This window comes from Papaver somniferum, chromosome 5 (genome assembly GCF_003573695.1).
Source record: "Papaver somniferum cultivar HN1 chromosome 5, ASM357369v1, whole genome shotgun sequence".
Taxonomy (NCBI): Eukaryota; Viridiplantae; Streptophyta; class Magnoliopsida; order Ranunculales; family Papaveraceae; genus Papaver; species Papaver somniferum.
This window is the reverse complement of record NC_039362.1, coordinates 165,365,121-165,379,682: the sequence shown is the minus strand read 5'-3', so window position 1 is coordinate 165,379,682 and position 14,562 is coordinate 165,365,121. Positions and strand designations below refer to the sequence as shown.

The 14,562-nt window shown below is 38.5% G+C and overlaps 2 protein-coding genes across 2 annotated transcripts; both read right to left on the bottom strand.

The window, feature by feature from the left end:
• Positions 1–1,389: 1,389 nt before the first annotated feature.
• Positions 1,390–2,661, bottom strand: LOC113278072 (mediator of RNA polymerase II transcription subunit 2-like). Its single transcript, XM_026527006.1, has 3 exons — positions 2,590–2,661; positions 2,361–2,516; positions 1,390–1,705 (listed from the first exon to the last, which is right to left on the bottom strand). The coding sequence occupies exons 2-3, from the start codon at positions 2,502–2,504 to the stop codon at positions 1,541–1,543; spliced, it is 309 nt and encodes a 102-aa protein (XP_026382791.1). The 5' UTR covers positions 2,505–2,516; positions 2,590–2,661; the 3' UTR covers positions 1,390–1,540.
• Positions 2,662–8,675: 6,014 nt separating this feature from the next.
• On the bottom strand, positions 8,676–11,853 carry LOC113283532 (thioredoxin-like protein AAED1, chloroplastic). Its single transcript, XM_026532828.1, has 7 exons — positions 11,416–11,853; positions 10,626–10,672; positions 10,402–10,516; positions 9,705–9,749; positions 9,556–9,615; positions 9,361–9,456; positions 8,676–9,010 (listed from the first exon to the last, which is right to left on the bottom strand). Exons 1-7 carry the CDS (start codon positions 11,716–11,718, stop codon positions 8,894–8,896), a joined length of 783 nt encoding a protein of 260 aa, XP_026388613.1. The 5' UTR covers positions 11,719–11,853; the 3' UTR covers positions 8,676–8,893.
• Between the last annotated feature and the right edge of the window lie 2,709 nt (positions 11,854–14,562).

The window sequence follows — 14,562 nt, the reverse complement described above, 5'->3', positions numbered from 1 at the left end:
CCCGTATAAATCAGGAAAAATCCACCTACAATAGCTGATCTTATGAAGGTTCATGAAGTTCTCGCTAAAAATCAGACTGACATGGACACAACGCATAAGGAGTTATGCACTTATCTGAAAACACTCACAAACAAAATGTCAGAGAAAGGAAAACCCAAAGGAACACCCCCGACTGCTGATCCTTAAATCTCCGCAATTCACGTGGTGGATGATGATGAAGGCTGCAAAGCTCCTAATAACCCACCAGCGAAGGAGTCTGCAGGTTTCATCACTCGTGAAAACCTGGAACGCTTTCTGGAGGATCGGGGGAAAGACAAGAAATCATTTATCCATCATCACCAACCCCCGTATCCCGCTTCTACACAGATAATTCCTCTCCCAAAAAGTTACACTTCTCCAACGTTTACTCTTTACAATGGAATATGGAATGCTCGAGAACATATTTCTCGATTCCTGGAAGCGTTGGGCGAGCATGAACACAATCATGTTGTCCATCTGAAGGAATTCTCAAAGTCTCTGACAGGTAGAGCATACACCTGGTACAATAACATCGCACCAGGAAGCATCACAGGTTGGGGAGAAATGGTTAATGCTCTCTACCGGAAATATTTTTTCATCTCTGAACAAGTTACTCTCTCTGATCTGGGAAGGATATTCCAGAAGAACAACGAACATCCGAACGACTATGTGAAAAGGTTCAGAGTTCAAGCTTTGTATTGCCATGATTCGAATGTCATCGAACAACAGCTGGTGAACTTGTGCATCAACGGAATGATCCCGGTCTACAGAGATTTACTGGAGAATCTGCGGTTCTGTACTTTCTCGGAGCTTCATGAAGCAGCTAAACGGTCAGCAACCATTGCTCCAGCCCTATTGGAAAGAGAAAAATCTACAAACGTCGAAGAATCGCGAGAAACTCGAGGCAGCACCATGCAAAGTCGCTTTCTCCAACTCTAGCTCTTCAGTCAACTTGGAAATTTTGGTTTTTTTTCATCACAGCATCACTAGGAAAAGGTACATTTCTCACGTGCATCCTTAATGGTGTTAATTTTATGACGTAGCCATTTCAAGTTGAAGCCAAGTTTCTCAAAATTCTCCAAATTATACTCCCAATCAAAGAGTACATCAGGGGTAACAATACTTCTAGCTCTGGTTCGTATATCGTCTATAACACGCAAGACAGCTCCTACTTGCATCGTCAAGAAATAACTACGTTTGGGGTCTTTAGTAACGACAATATGACCATATCTCTTCCATAATTCATCATACATGCCGGCATATCCAGTAAGAACACTAAATCCACCAACTAGTTCATGATATGGGAGTAACTCACCAAATGGAGGAACGAAAGCAATCCCTGCAGTAGGGTATTCATGCACCACTATACGAATCTCAATCAATGGAGCGACTTCTTCTGCCTCTGGAGCAACTTCTTCTGCCTCTGGAGCAACTTCTTCTATTTCTGGAGTGATTTCTTTTCTCGGTGGCGCAGGAGCAGTTTCTTCTATTATAGTTTCTTCTATTACTGGCCTGGTTTCTTCTATCTCTGAAGTAATGTCGACTTGCGCTTCGTTCTCCTCGACAACTTCAGTGGCACATACTCATGACCCTGAGGCACGGAGTTGGTAACATCGTTATTTTGATTCACCATATTGTTCGAATCATCATTATTGGCTCCATTACCCTCAACTTCATCATTTGGCGCCTAATACGATGATTACATGGGATTAATACACTTCATGCATGGAAATCAAAAAGCAATCATCAAATTCATAATGTAAGATATCTTACATCATCAAAGTTCTTCATTATGTATTCAAGACACGAGCAAATAGTGTAAAAGTCATAAAAAAACGTTTTACAACAAACTCATCTAAGGAGATTTTACACTGCCATGTACAAGACGACGAACTGGGAGCAATTGGTAAATAATCCAAGTTTTAGTTATATGTCATTCTCTTCGTATGGATGTCCTATACAACATATCAAAAATTCACAGTAATTGGATGAAGGAGCAAAACTATATGGCCGAAACATCGAACAACATGACAGCTGAAAATTTTCTGAAACTTCCTGGAAGTTTACTGTTTCACTGATTTTGGCCCCTAAATATTCTCAAAACTCAAAAATATTCTTTAAAAAAGCTATGAAATTTCGTGGGCATAAGAAATTTGGGTTAGATCGCGAAAATCTGATGTCGAATGAAGATTTTACAGCGTTTTTATTAAAAGACTAAATTCTGAATTTTCTGGTGACGTATTTCGGCAAAACTTCTCATTTATTCACATGGATTCTCATTCAATCATTCAAAAATAAGCAATTTTATACTTCTACGAATAAAATACAATATGAACACTTACTTTAGTGGTCTCTAGACCATTCGAGGGATCGATATTACTGGTGTCACCATTAGAAGCATTGTTACCTTCATTCGGTTCCGGGGAATTTTCCTCATCACCATTTTTTGAAGACGAATGAGCATCATCATCGCTTTCTTTATCCATGATAATCTCCTGCTGGATATGTCAACAACAATCATTATTACTACATTCAAGAAATATCATAATTGTTATGTAAAGAAATACTTACATCGATTTATTCTTCATTGGCACTGGATACATGAATTGCTTGCCCAGGAGCAAGTTGTAGATAATCAATGCTCGATGGAGAAAAATTCTGAAGCAAGATTAACAAATGTTTGTTTTGTGATCCTAATTACACGGATAAGAAAAGTCATGAGGGAAGAAGCATTGACGACTCACCAAAGAAACATCTGGGGACTGTACACTATTTGGTAACATCTTGTAATTCTTACTTTTAGGTTCTCCGCCCCGGGGACTTTCTTCCTTTTCCGTGAAGTATAAATTAATACGAGATCTCACCACACGAACATCCTTTGGTAAAATTAATGAAGTAATTAAGACGCGATTATCATGTATTTATAAAAATCATAAGAAAAATACTTACTTTTGAACATCCTGGGAGTACTTTCCGTTTATAACCACTGGAAGGATATTTCAATCTTGGTAGATCATAAACCATCTCAAAAGAAAGAGGTTCTTATACCTTAGTGTGATCAGCCATTATAAAATCATGTAAACGATCAAGTTGCTGATCCCAGAAAGTTATATAACCTGGAGTTGTGTAGGCGACTCAGTCAGAACAAGGGAATATATATTTGCGTCCATTCAGATGTGTACAATCCAAGGAAATTTTAAGTTGGTCGACTGATTGCTTTCTCTTCCGAATATCTGGAACACACTGATCAAGGCCCATTTGTCAATACGCTCTATCGATATTATATTCCTCCACCAGAAACTTTCTTTGTATTACCGATACTAAATAACCAGGAGCGCAACTTAGTATGAAGGATCTCTCACCATCATTCAGGTTTGTACCAGACTCCAAAGTATCATTTTCTTTAGCAGCATTGAAAGTGATTAATTGTGAGACGTGATAAGGAACCGACACACATGGACGAAAATTAAACTCAGACTCGTTATCTAAAACACTGGTGAGGCGTGTCTTGAGTCGAGGTTGTTTTGTAGACCAGCGCATAATCCTGGCATTATCTTTCTCAGTCAAAACATGACGAGTATCAACATTTGGTCCTTGCAAGACGCTACGAGGAATCGATGCATAAATTCATGAAGCGCTCCGACAGTAAGGCTTGGAGAAACATTATATTAACGTATGTTTAAATTTTCGTAAAGCCATTGGAAACACTGGAATCTATAACCAAGGAGTCTAAGTTGGAGAATACTGAACCCAAGAACAGGATACTGATGGGAAGTTTCTCACCTTGATCCATATTAATGGCAAAGGGAGTCACAAATGGCTTCAACAAGTTTCCACTATCTTCAAGTACATCTCTGGACAGCCACAAGCACAAGAAATCGGAAATGGCTAATGTGCCATCGACGGGCCAGTCAGGAATTTTATCTCTCGGCACCAATACTTCAACCATTGGGAACCACAAAATTTTCTGGATAATTTATTAATGTCATACATCGTAGCTGTCAAGACATCGGACATTGCAATCTCTTTTGCCAAAATCCCTTCAGGAAAATTACCCGTAACTGGAAGATGAAATAAAGCAACTGCATCCTCCAAAGTGATGGTATATTCTCCCCATCTGCATATGAAAGTTTGAGTAGGAATACACCAGCGAGCGAGCAAATCTACCATACCTCGTATATAATGATAGATAAACAAATCTCCAGCTGCTTGAATAGCTTGTGTCACCCGTGCAGGATCTAGCATGGTTCGTACACGATCATAACCCAACATATGTCTCGCCCATCCAGAAAAGTCTGTTAAAGTTTTTCGAGAAAGCTTGAATTCTATATGAGAAGAAGAGTGGTCCCCTACTTGCAGACAGAACCGAATTATCGCTCGAGGAGATACCAATTTTCTATGAGTAATATCCATAGGATCTATAAGAAGGAGAAACGAGGAACCTGTGAGACGTTATTCAGGTCTATACTGAACCACAAAGAAATCGTCATCAGTGTTTGGAATATTCTTTATTCCAGTTTGTAGTTACCTAAAATCGGTGAGAGGCTAAAGTAGGATTCTAAGTTTTCTGAAAGTAAGTTATGGGAGGTTGAGCACGAACAGTCTTCCCCTAAACCATGCATAATGGACATTCAAAGGCTGCTTCAGTCACAGGGAAGAGATTTAGGACTGATCTTGGGAAGGGAAGCATATGAAGAGAGAGATCATAGAATTCTAGGGTTTGAAGAAGAATTGCTCTGAGAGGTTATGAGAAAGATCGTGATAGCTTGGAGAAATAGAGGACCTATTTATGGCTGAATTCTCTAATCTCAGGTCGGTGAAGATAAGGATTGCTTTTCGTGCCGTGCGAAGCAATTCTCCCGTTCCTTCAGGAATAGAGATAAACTAGGTTGAGTTTATCTCATTATCCACCGCCTTTACTCTTTCGGGCGGTGAGAAATAATCCGGGTATTTCTCACACGTGTCGTAGACTGCCAGACCAAAACTCTAATTGTTATCCCATCATTTGTGTGAAGCTGAGTCGGCCTTTGTGATGATGTGTTGAGAAAAAGAAATATTCTCTTTAGCCGAGTTGGCCAAGATAGAGAGATATTCTCCGATTTGTAAGAATGACCAGGATGAGTCACGTGAAAAGGCATGGGATGCCTCAGAATTCGTGTGGAGGGGAGGATCGATTCCTACACGAGGCTCGTGCCTACTATGGGGAATATTCAGCCTTATCTAAGATTTCCCGAGAGATTTGAATCTCTCCGAGATTTTGGCAGAGAGATTTGACTCTCTCCGAGATTTTGCAGACGGATCAAAATCTCTACGAAGATTTTCTTAACGGATCTGAATCTCTCTGTGGTTAGCTGGGACTCGTCCTGGAGAGAGAGAAAAGGCTTTGTAAGCCCGATTAATGCCTCTGTGAGACTTTGGATCACTTGTCTTTGACCAGCGTATCTTGCAGAGATGTGCTAGGAATCAACTGTGTGTCCATATGATGAGACAACAAGACCAATGTATCTCAAAAGGATGTTCTGGGAGTCCGTCTAAAGGACCCAGAGGCAGAATAACCTGTGTATCTCGCGGGGATGTCCTAGGAGTTATTCGGAAACCTCGGTAAGTCGAGTCAGATCCTACAGCATACATGACCAGTGTATCTTGCGATGATGTACTAGGAATCAGTCCTTGATCTCAAATAGGGTGAGTCGTACTTACAGGAGACATGCATATCTCCTCTCTGGGTCATAAGTCCGTCAGGGACGTTTCTACACATCTATAGAGCCTACATGACCAGCAGTATCACGTCGAGGATGTAAACTAGGAATCAGCTCCGTCTCGCGAAGACATGCTGGAACTGTGGGTGTTCTGGTTCATAAGTCCACTGGGGACGTTTTACGCTCTACAGAACCTACGTGACCAGCAGTATCTCGTCGAGGATGTGCACTAGGAGTCACGACATCACGACCAGCAGTATCTCGCGGGGACGTATATTAGAAATCGTGGCTAAGAATGCCTTGAGGGACAAGGGATCAATCTCTCGTGAGAGTGGAATTTTGTCTATGGTCTTGAAATGACACTGTTGCCCCTTATCCAAATTTCACCATCTACATTAAGTCTCCTACTCATAGTAGAACCTTGATTGTTCTATGATGAGTATATACATGGTTGCGAATCGTTCAGGCACGAATTTACAACTTTTTTTTCGGAGTCCCCGATGCTTAGTTCTTGCTTGCTCCGATTCTGAACTTCGAATTAACTCTGGAATTGGGAGCTTTCTGGAATTTTGTATTTAGGAGACATTACTATTGCAACACTTGAGCCTTGATGCTCAAATTTTCCGTTTTTGAGGGACTATACTCGCGAATTAGGGTTTCTTTGACCAAAACCCTAATTTCTTCCTTTTATGCCACTCTGAGCTTGGAATTGTCCATGGACTTGGAATACTTTTAAACCTTTTTCTTTGGGAAACGTCATGAAATAGAGTCTTGCAGAGGAAACTTCCATCTTGGTTGAATGGGATTTGCAAATTAGGGTTTACCTGGACGAAACCCTAATTTTCTCCCTTGTTTGCTTCTGACTCCTTCAGGCATTTAGGCTTAACGAGACTTGGAAGGTGTGCATCTATCTTGTGGGGTCAACATCTTGTGTGATGAGAGCTTGTTTAATTCCTTATACCAATCAGACACCTCTTTATTAGAGAAAATACATGCTTTTGAAACTAAGGATGCTTTCATCAAAAACCACTATGAGCTTGCTTTTCTTTGGCATGAGAGAAACATGGAGCCTCCCTAGGCATAGTCAAGTCTTGAAAGAGGGATTGGCATGTTTCTGGTCCTGGTTTTGGAAATCATGAACTCGAATTCCCTTTTTTGAGCCAGATTCTCTTTATTTTCTCTGAAATTCTGCTTTTCTGGATTCCTTTTCGATCCCTTTCTTCTTCGAACACTTAGAGAACTCAATATTCACGTGTATGAGGCCTTTGGAATGAGTAGATGAGAGCTTGGTTGGTCTCTGGATGTATTGTCAGTAAAACTTGATTGTCTTTCCTTATTATGCATTGAATCAGAATCATCTGTTGACTTGGATTGTGTAGGTTGTAATCCTTTTATCATCTATATTAAAGCAGTCAGATCATCCTTCATTGATTTCATCTCCGCCAGATTTCTCTTCATGATTTTCATATCTTCCTCTAATTTTTCCGTAGTCTTGCCTTGTGGATTTGAGGATGACAAAACTGAAACTCTTCCTCTTTTGTCAATATCAGGATCTAATGGTAATATCTCGTTACCCTTGGATCGAAGCCCTTCCATTCATCGCCGGAAACATTGCTTAATTACCTTTTAGCTTTAGATACCACTGATCAATTTCTAGACCCCGATATTATGATAAAAAGAGAAAAGCCACACAAGTAGAATTAAAGTACTAGTAATTTGCAATAAAACACGTTAATTATATTGCTTTAGAATAAGAACTTTGCAACGTTTACCTGTTAGGTTTTTCTGCCCTAGGTGTTGTTTCTTCCTCTTGATTTATTTTCATCTAGTATTCTTCTAGTCTTCTGCGTGTGTTATTTGTAGATGATATCTATGCTAAAACTAGAAATACACAGATTAGGTAATTCTCTATATTTTTATAACCTTCTAGAAATAGAACTCCTACTGTTCCTTCTAGGATTAGAAGTCTGGTTCTAGAATTACTTGGAGAGTAATTCAGTTGTATTTTGGACATAGGTCTAGGGTATTCTAATGGGCCTATACCTAAAAAACGGATCATTCGACAATACAAATACCAGTGCAGAAATCTCATAGCAGCATCCTTACACCCAACACTACTAACCTATCTGAATTCAACTCAGGAGATGCTATTGACATTGTAAAAGTGGATTGCCAAACTCTAGAGTTCGGCACTGAGGTAGTTGTGAAGAATCACGGCGAAAGAAATGGGAGCCATGTAGTGTTGATCTTTTGGGTACCACCATCTTCAGAAAAGGTGACTGGGTTGCCTAAGAAACAGTTGATAGCATTTGAAAGGGTGGAAGTAATGAAAGGCAAAGAAGAAAGTGTGAAAATCAAAGTTGAAGCTTGCAAGCAACTGAGTGTTGCTGATGCAGAAGGGAAGAGGAAATTGATTTTAGGCAAACACACTTTAATCGTCGGGTCTTCAAGCAATAATCAAGTAAGCCATAGTTTTTATGTCAAACTAAGAGAAAGTGAAGGGTGAATTTCATATTTCAATAACACTTGGCTACTAGTAAGAGTTTGATATGATAGGTTAAATAAATTGGCAGTGCAGGAGTCTGTGGTATTTGAAGATGTTGTTGCTGAGTAATCAAAAGATTTCCATCATTTTTATCAAGAACTACTGGCAAGAGTATGCCTGCATCTTCATTGTTGCAAGAGTTGAAGGAGATGTTGCACAACATCTTCAACTAGCTTAACAAAAGTGTGTGAATGAATTAATAATATCCTTACACTATTTCTTAATATTTCAAATACAACTAGCTTACTATTTTAACAAATCAATTTTTCTAAATCCACTTTATGTGAGAAGATTATATTAACTTTTTAATCTTTTGTCGGTTTATTCTCTTCTTTTTTGTTTTAAGCACATAAAGATGGTCATGGTTGGTTGCTTACTTTGTACTACTGCGATTTCTTAAATGGCAATCAAGCTGCTCAATGAGTTATGAAATCAATTTTATTTATTTATACAATAATACATTTTAAGTTTTGCACACTTATACACCGTCTCTTCTGCGTACATTTTGCGATGGCTTTTAACTACTTCAGGGAAATCTCATTCCTAAACACGAGGAACTCAAACTGTACCAAATTACAGAGACATTACCTGCATTCCTACGAGAGGCGAAGCATTGGTGTGGAACTAAGATCTAAGCAACCGGACTGCAGCATACATTAAAGATTTCCTCTAAAGGGGCATGATCGCCTGTTCCTTCATCTTTCCTTGCATATAACAACTGTTTACCCTTGAAGACGAAGATTCCTCCCTTATAAAGATGGCAAAAAGAGAAACATTATAAACAAATTGGGTTGAGCAAAGTTACAGGCACAAACCATATGTTGTACTCAAGTTGCATGCATGAAAACGATGCTTTTGTATATTTCTATTATGAAAGCTATCTAAAATTAGTAACACTACTATAATGCTAGAGTTTGAGGTATTAAATCTTGAAATTTGATTGGTAGACGACTATACCCTTTGTTGAAAATAAGAAAGGGGGGTAATCTTAGAATTTTGGCAAAACAAACATGAGAAAGTAGCAAGTTCCAAGTTTTAATGCAGTACAAATTTAGGAAGAGAAGCTCGAACATACTAAGAAAAAGAAGGAGATGATACCTGTTGCAATACACTACTCCTATCATCTGGAGTCGCTTTAATGGTGTAGTTCTTCACAGCTTTTCTCAGTGCCTCAGACCTTGAAAATACGCTAGCCTGTCAAGTTTCAAGTTATACACTGATGAATATCCAAGGACATGAACTTTGGTATAGAATTTAAACTCCTGCCCTATAAATACAAGCAATAGTGATTACACTGGCTGGGTTGAAAAATGTGCGGCCAAAACCATAGTATAATCCCAAAACATCATATGCCTGTAACATAAAGGGGAAAACAGTTAGGCCATCCAGACATTTCCTTAGTAGAAATGTAGCAGAACTGGGTAAAGCTGGGAGACTGTTACCTTGCGATCAGGATCTGCATAAAGGGAGTCCATAGGAAACGGCAACTGCCATATAACATGTGCAAGAATAATTAGAAAAAAGAAAAAGAAAATCTTATATACCTCTGCAAACTGCAGCAATTATTCAAAGGCAACATGCAATTTCGACTCCTTCGACAGTTTCTTAACATAGACTCTAGGTTTTTGACACCCTAAGACATATACTAGAGAACGGGGCCACATACTCCAACCCACAGAACTATATCAAGTTTGAATGGAAACCTCATATAGCCTTATGTGACTTGATACGTCACGTCGGGCACCAGAGGACCTAGTCAAGGCACATGCAAGACTAGTCAACCTGATAAGAAACATGATTTGTCTCTTCTCTTACATGAAAATTTGTTTGTAATTTCAAAATATTTACTGCTTCCAGTGTTTGAGGTTAAACGGCAAAGCTACACTAGTCTAAGTCTATGCAACAGTCAGTCTTACGCTAAAGTAATGGAATGTAATCTTCAGCATCTGCTGCTCACATGTGTATCGATTCTTTAATAACGATACTAAATCTGCAGTATATGAGGATCCTAAACTTGGACTTGGGTATAACACCAATCACTAATATTTTCTCAGACTCGGTTTCAATGTTTGACAGTTTCCTCAACTGTATCTCTTTGCTTATGTCAGAGTAAAAATATCAAGTAGGTATAAGAATTACCCTCTCTGCAAGAATCCGTGCTTTATCAGGCGTACCAACACCAACAGCAATTAGTTTCACGCCAGCAGAATCAAACCTCGACTTTGACTCTTTGAGTGTTGAAGCGAGTTCCCAGCTTCATATGTTTTAATCAACATAAAGATGCATGATTAGGTTGAAGAATTCCTCCAAATAAAAGTCTCAAGTTAAAGCAGTGGGACAGCACTGAGACTCTCCAAGCTTACCAACAAGGACACCCAAAATGCCTTAGAAGAGCAACAACAGCCACACCCTGATGTTAAAAAAACAAAAAGGCTACTGAAATTGAGAATGGACTTAAAAAAGATAATGAGAAAGATATTACACTAGTCAGTCCTGATCAAAAGCAGTTTAAAAACAGCCTTAGTAGTCAGTCCTGATTTCAGTATCCAGAGATGGCGCATAATTCAGACTATAATGGATCTTCCACCTAGAAAACCCATATGAATCCAGGGAGAAGGGGGAGTCAGACAACCTGAAATGTTGTACTTCCCTTTCCACCAGTTTATCCTACATGTACTCAACCTAATCAGAAGTCTGAAGGTGTTACATTGTCGACTTAGGGAGGAAAATTATGTCGACTGTGTGTTTCGAAGACTAGCCGGACTTAACAGGAACATTTTGCAAATAAGTTATCAAAGAATATGTCTAATTTAGGGAGCATTCAAGTTCATTCGTTATTTAGATATAATCATCAACAAAGTAGGTTCTTGGTGGCTGTCCTCATGTACTAGTCGGTTCCTGTGGTTACCAATTTCCTAATCAATAAAGAAGTAAACAATTGAAATTCCGAAACCCAATCAAAATAATAATACTCCACATAAACACTAAAGAAACTAAAGGACTGAAGTTTGTGACATGTAAATGTTGGGTTTTAGATCATTGGGGAAGTTGTAACATATCTATAAAAACGTATTGGAACACTCATCAAACAAAACAATTTACCATTAAAATCACAAAAATCAATAAAGCATAAGAAAAGTTCAAGTTCCAAACCTCATCTTGGTCCCATAAATCCTTGATCATAACTGATTCACCAGCTGCAGTGAAAATACTAACATCCCCAAGAATCTCACTGATACTTTCACTAAAACCAACCGTAGAAGAAGATGAAGAAGAAACTCTTACAACAGAAGATGATCTTTTCTCCTGAAAAAACTTAGTAGAAAGAGAATTAGTTGAAGAAGAAAAGGATGAATTAGGGGAAAACATTGAAGAGGAATGAGATATCGATGTAGATGATGGTAAAATACTAAATTGTTTAATGTTTAGGGTTTGATGAGCAGAAATCACAGACATGGTTCTTTTCTTTTCTTCTTCAAATGTTCAAATCCTAGAGATCAATTGAACTGATGAGTTTCACAACTTTCACTTCTGTTTGTGGGAGACTCGGAACCTTTAGTGGAGAACAAATGAAAATGGTGTGATTTTGTGAGGAAGAAATAACTTCCAGCAATGCCACAATTTCTCAACGGTCGTAGTGAATTCGTAAGTTGGGCTTGCTCAGATTTGGATGTCTGGGGCCCATAATTGGACACATACGCCCCTCGACATTGCTTAGTTAGAACTTGTTTGTTTGCAGCTGACTCGGCGTCTGAATCTGAGTCAATCCCTGACTCGGACCGAGTCAGCAGTCAGACCGTTTGTTTTCCATTTTGAGTCAGATCTGACTCGACCTCTGACTCAGACATAACCCCTGACTCGGACTCATTTGAGTCAGGTAACAAAATACCCCTGACTCATGGGACCAAACCACTGACTCACTTATTTCCGAGTCAGATGAGTCAGATCTGACTCAAAACAAACATATCGACTCAGATCCAGATGAGTCAGGTGATTTCACTCAGATCCAGATGACTCAGATCCAGACGACTCAGATGAGTCAGGAGTAAACAAACATGGTGTTAGCCTTAGGCCTTAGCAGTTGTGTTTTCTCCAAGTTCTTTTACCTTTTTACGAACATTGCGCGAGTTATAACCCTAAAGGTGTCACTATCTACCCACAAAAATTCCATCAAAACAAAAGTAACACAAAAGCCCCATCAAAACAAAAGTAACACAGAAACCCCAAAAAATTTGATTGTATCAATTTTTAAAAATTTGGAATTTTTGTATCAATTTTGTTTAAGATGGAGTTTTAATGGATCTCAACATTTGAATGGGATTTTTGTACCACAAGTTTGGTCACCTTGGATCTTTACGACTAGTTCTGTTTTACGAAATATTTAGAGGAGACCTGTAAATGTTTCTCCGATCCTTTCATTTATGGTTGCTCAAAAATAACATGTTGCTTGGGCGTAGCCATGGCCACCCCAAGATTCTCAAAACCTTATACTGCTATATTGTCTACACGTATACTAAATCCTAAATTTTTAACTTTGTGTATCTTGCCCCTCCTAAACAATTACTAAGCGAAGATTTCTATATTACACGTTCATCATTTTCCTAACTTCCTTTTCAAATTTAGGATTTGTGCATTGGAATTAAATCGAATCCTAATACAAAATCAATCAAAACAACTATTTAAGATATTATTATTTGCTATGTGTATCCACGTAGCTCGGCTTCGCAACAGAATGGATGATGATTGTTATAAATGAATACATACACGTGTATGTTGAAAAATAAAACCACAAATTATTTTAGCTTAAATTTGATTATAAATGATTTTATTGTTACAAGCTAATTTTTTTTTTACCCTTCCAACATTTGAATCTTAACTCCGCCACCGAAAACAAGGAAAGGGAAAGTACGGGAACAGCGTTTAATTGTCCCACTTCATCTAAGATATCTACCACCTTATTGTAAGATGGAGTTGTGGAAAGGAGTAAAACATTGAATGGTTAAGTTTGACGAAAAAACAAGGCATTAAATGCAGCTGCAGAGAAGCAAGGTTCATACAAAGCTTATCTAGTGATAAAAAAAATAGAAGATTTACACTTGCACTAGAAGGTATGTAGATCGGAAGTGATAAACAAAGTACCTAAGACCTAATTTTGGGATCTACCAACAAGGCTTTGATGTGCTTCCTATGTCGGAAAAGTGGCTAAAAAGAGAAGATGAAAACATACTCAGGGATGTTGTACTTTTAACTCTAAGACTCCAAAATATTTCTCTTAGACAATTATTTCGACCCTGCCAACCAAGTTGACAACTACAATGGATATGAAACATAACACTTTCAGGATACAATGAAGCCCTTTAACAACATAATTGGGTTTCAAGGTTTGCCCTTGATCAAACCAATAACACACAATAAGAAAGTTTTTGATAATGTTGAAAAGAGAGAAACAGAAAGTTTTTGATGTGTCTGAATGAGTGAACATCTTCACTACCTATAGGAGGATTCGTGTCCATAGCCTAGGAGATGCCTCTAGATCTGCATCAGACACCTCCAAGAGGCATCAGTCGTGAATTATGAGAGGAAACACGACTATTCAAATCCAAATTAAATCTGAGTTAGGTTTTTCTGTAAAACCAAAAAATCTTCTATGAGGTGTTGTCTCGCAATCTGCTACAAGGCGTGGCCCCTAGACTAGTCCGATAGAGTTTTTGTCGTCTGGACCCCCATGTAGTAATGGCAAACATATTTGAAAATATCGAACAACTTACGTACTACAGTAACTTGTATATAAACGCTTGGGCTATAAATAGGTAACTTGGTTAATTGGGTTTGAAAGTTTGTACCCCTTGATCAAACCAATAGCATATAATAAGAAAGTTCCCATAATGCTTAAAAGAGAGAAACAATTTTTTTTTGATGTGTTTGAATGAGTGAACATCTTCACTACTTATAGGAGGATTCCTTTCCATAGGAGATGCCTCATAATCTCCATCAGACACCTCCAAGAGGCTTCAATGGTGAATTATGAGAGGAGATGCGACTATTCAAATTCAAATTAAATTTGAGTTAGGTTTTTCGGTTAAAACCAGAAAATTTTCTACGAGGCGTTGTCTCGCAATCTACTACAAGGCGCTTCCCCTAGACCAGTCTGATAGGTTTTTTGTCGTCCGGACCCCCATTTAGTAATGGAAAACATATTTGAAATTATCGAACAATTTACGTGCTATAGTAAATTGTATATAAACGCTTGGGTTACAAATAGGTAACTTGGTTATTAAGGGTGGAAAATATTGTGTTGAG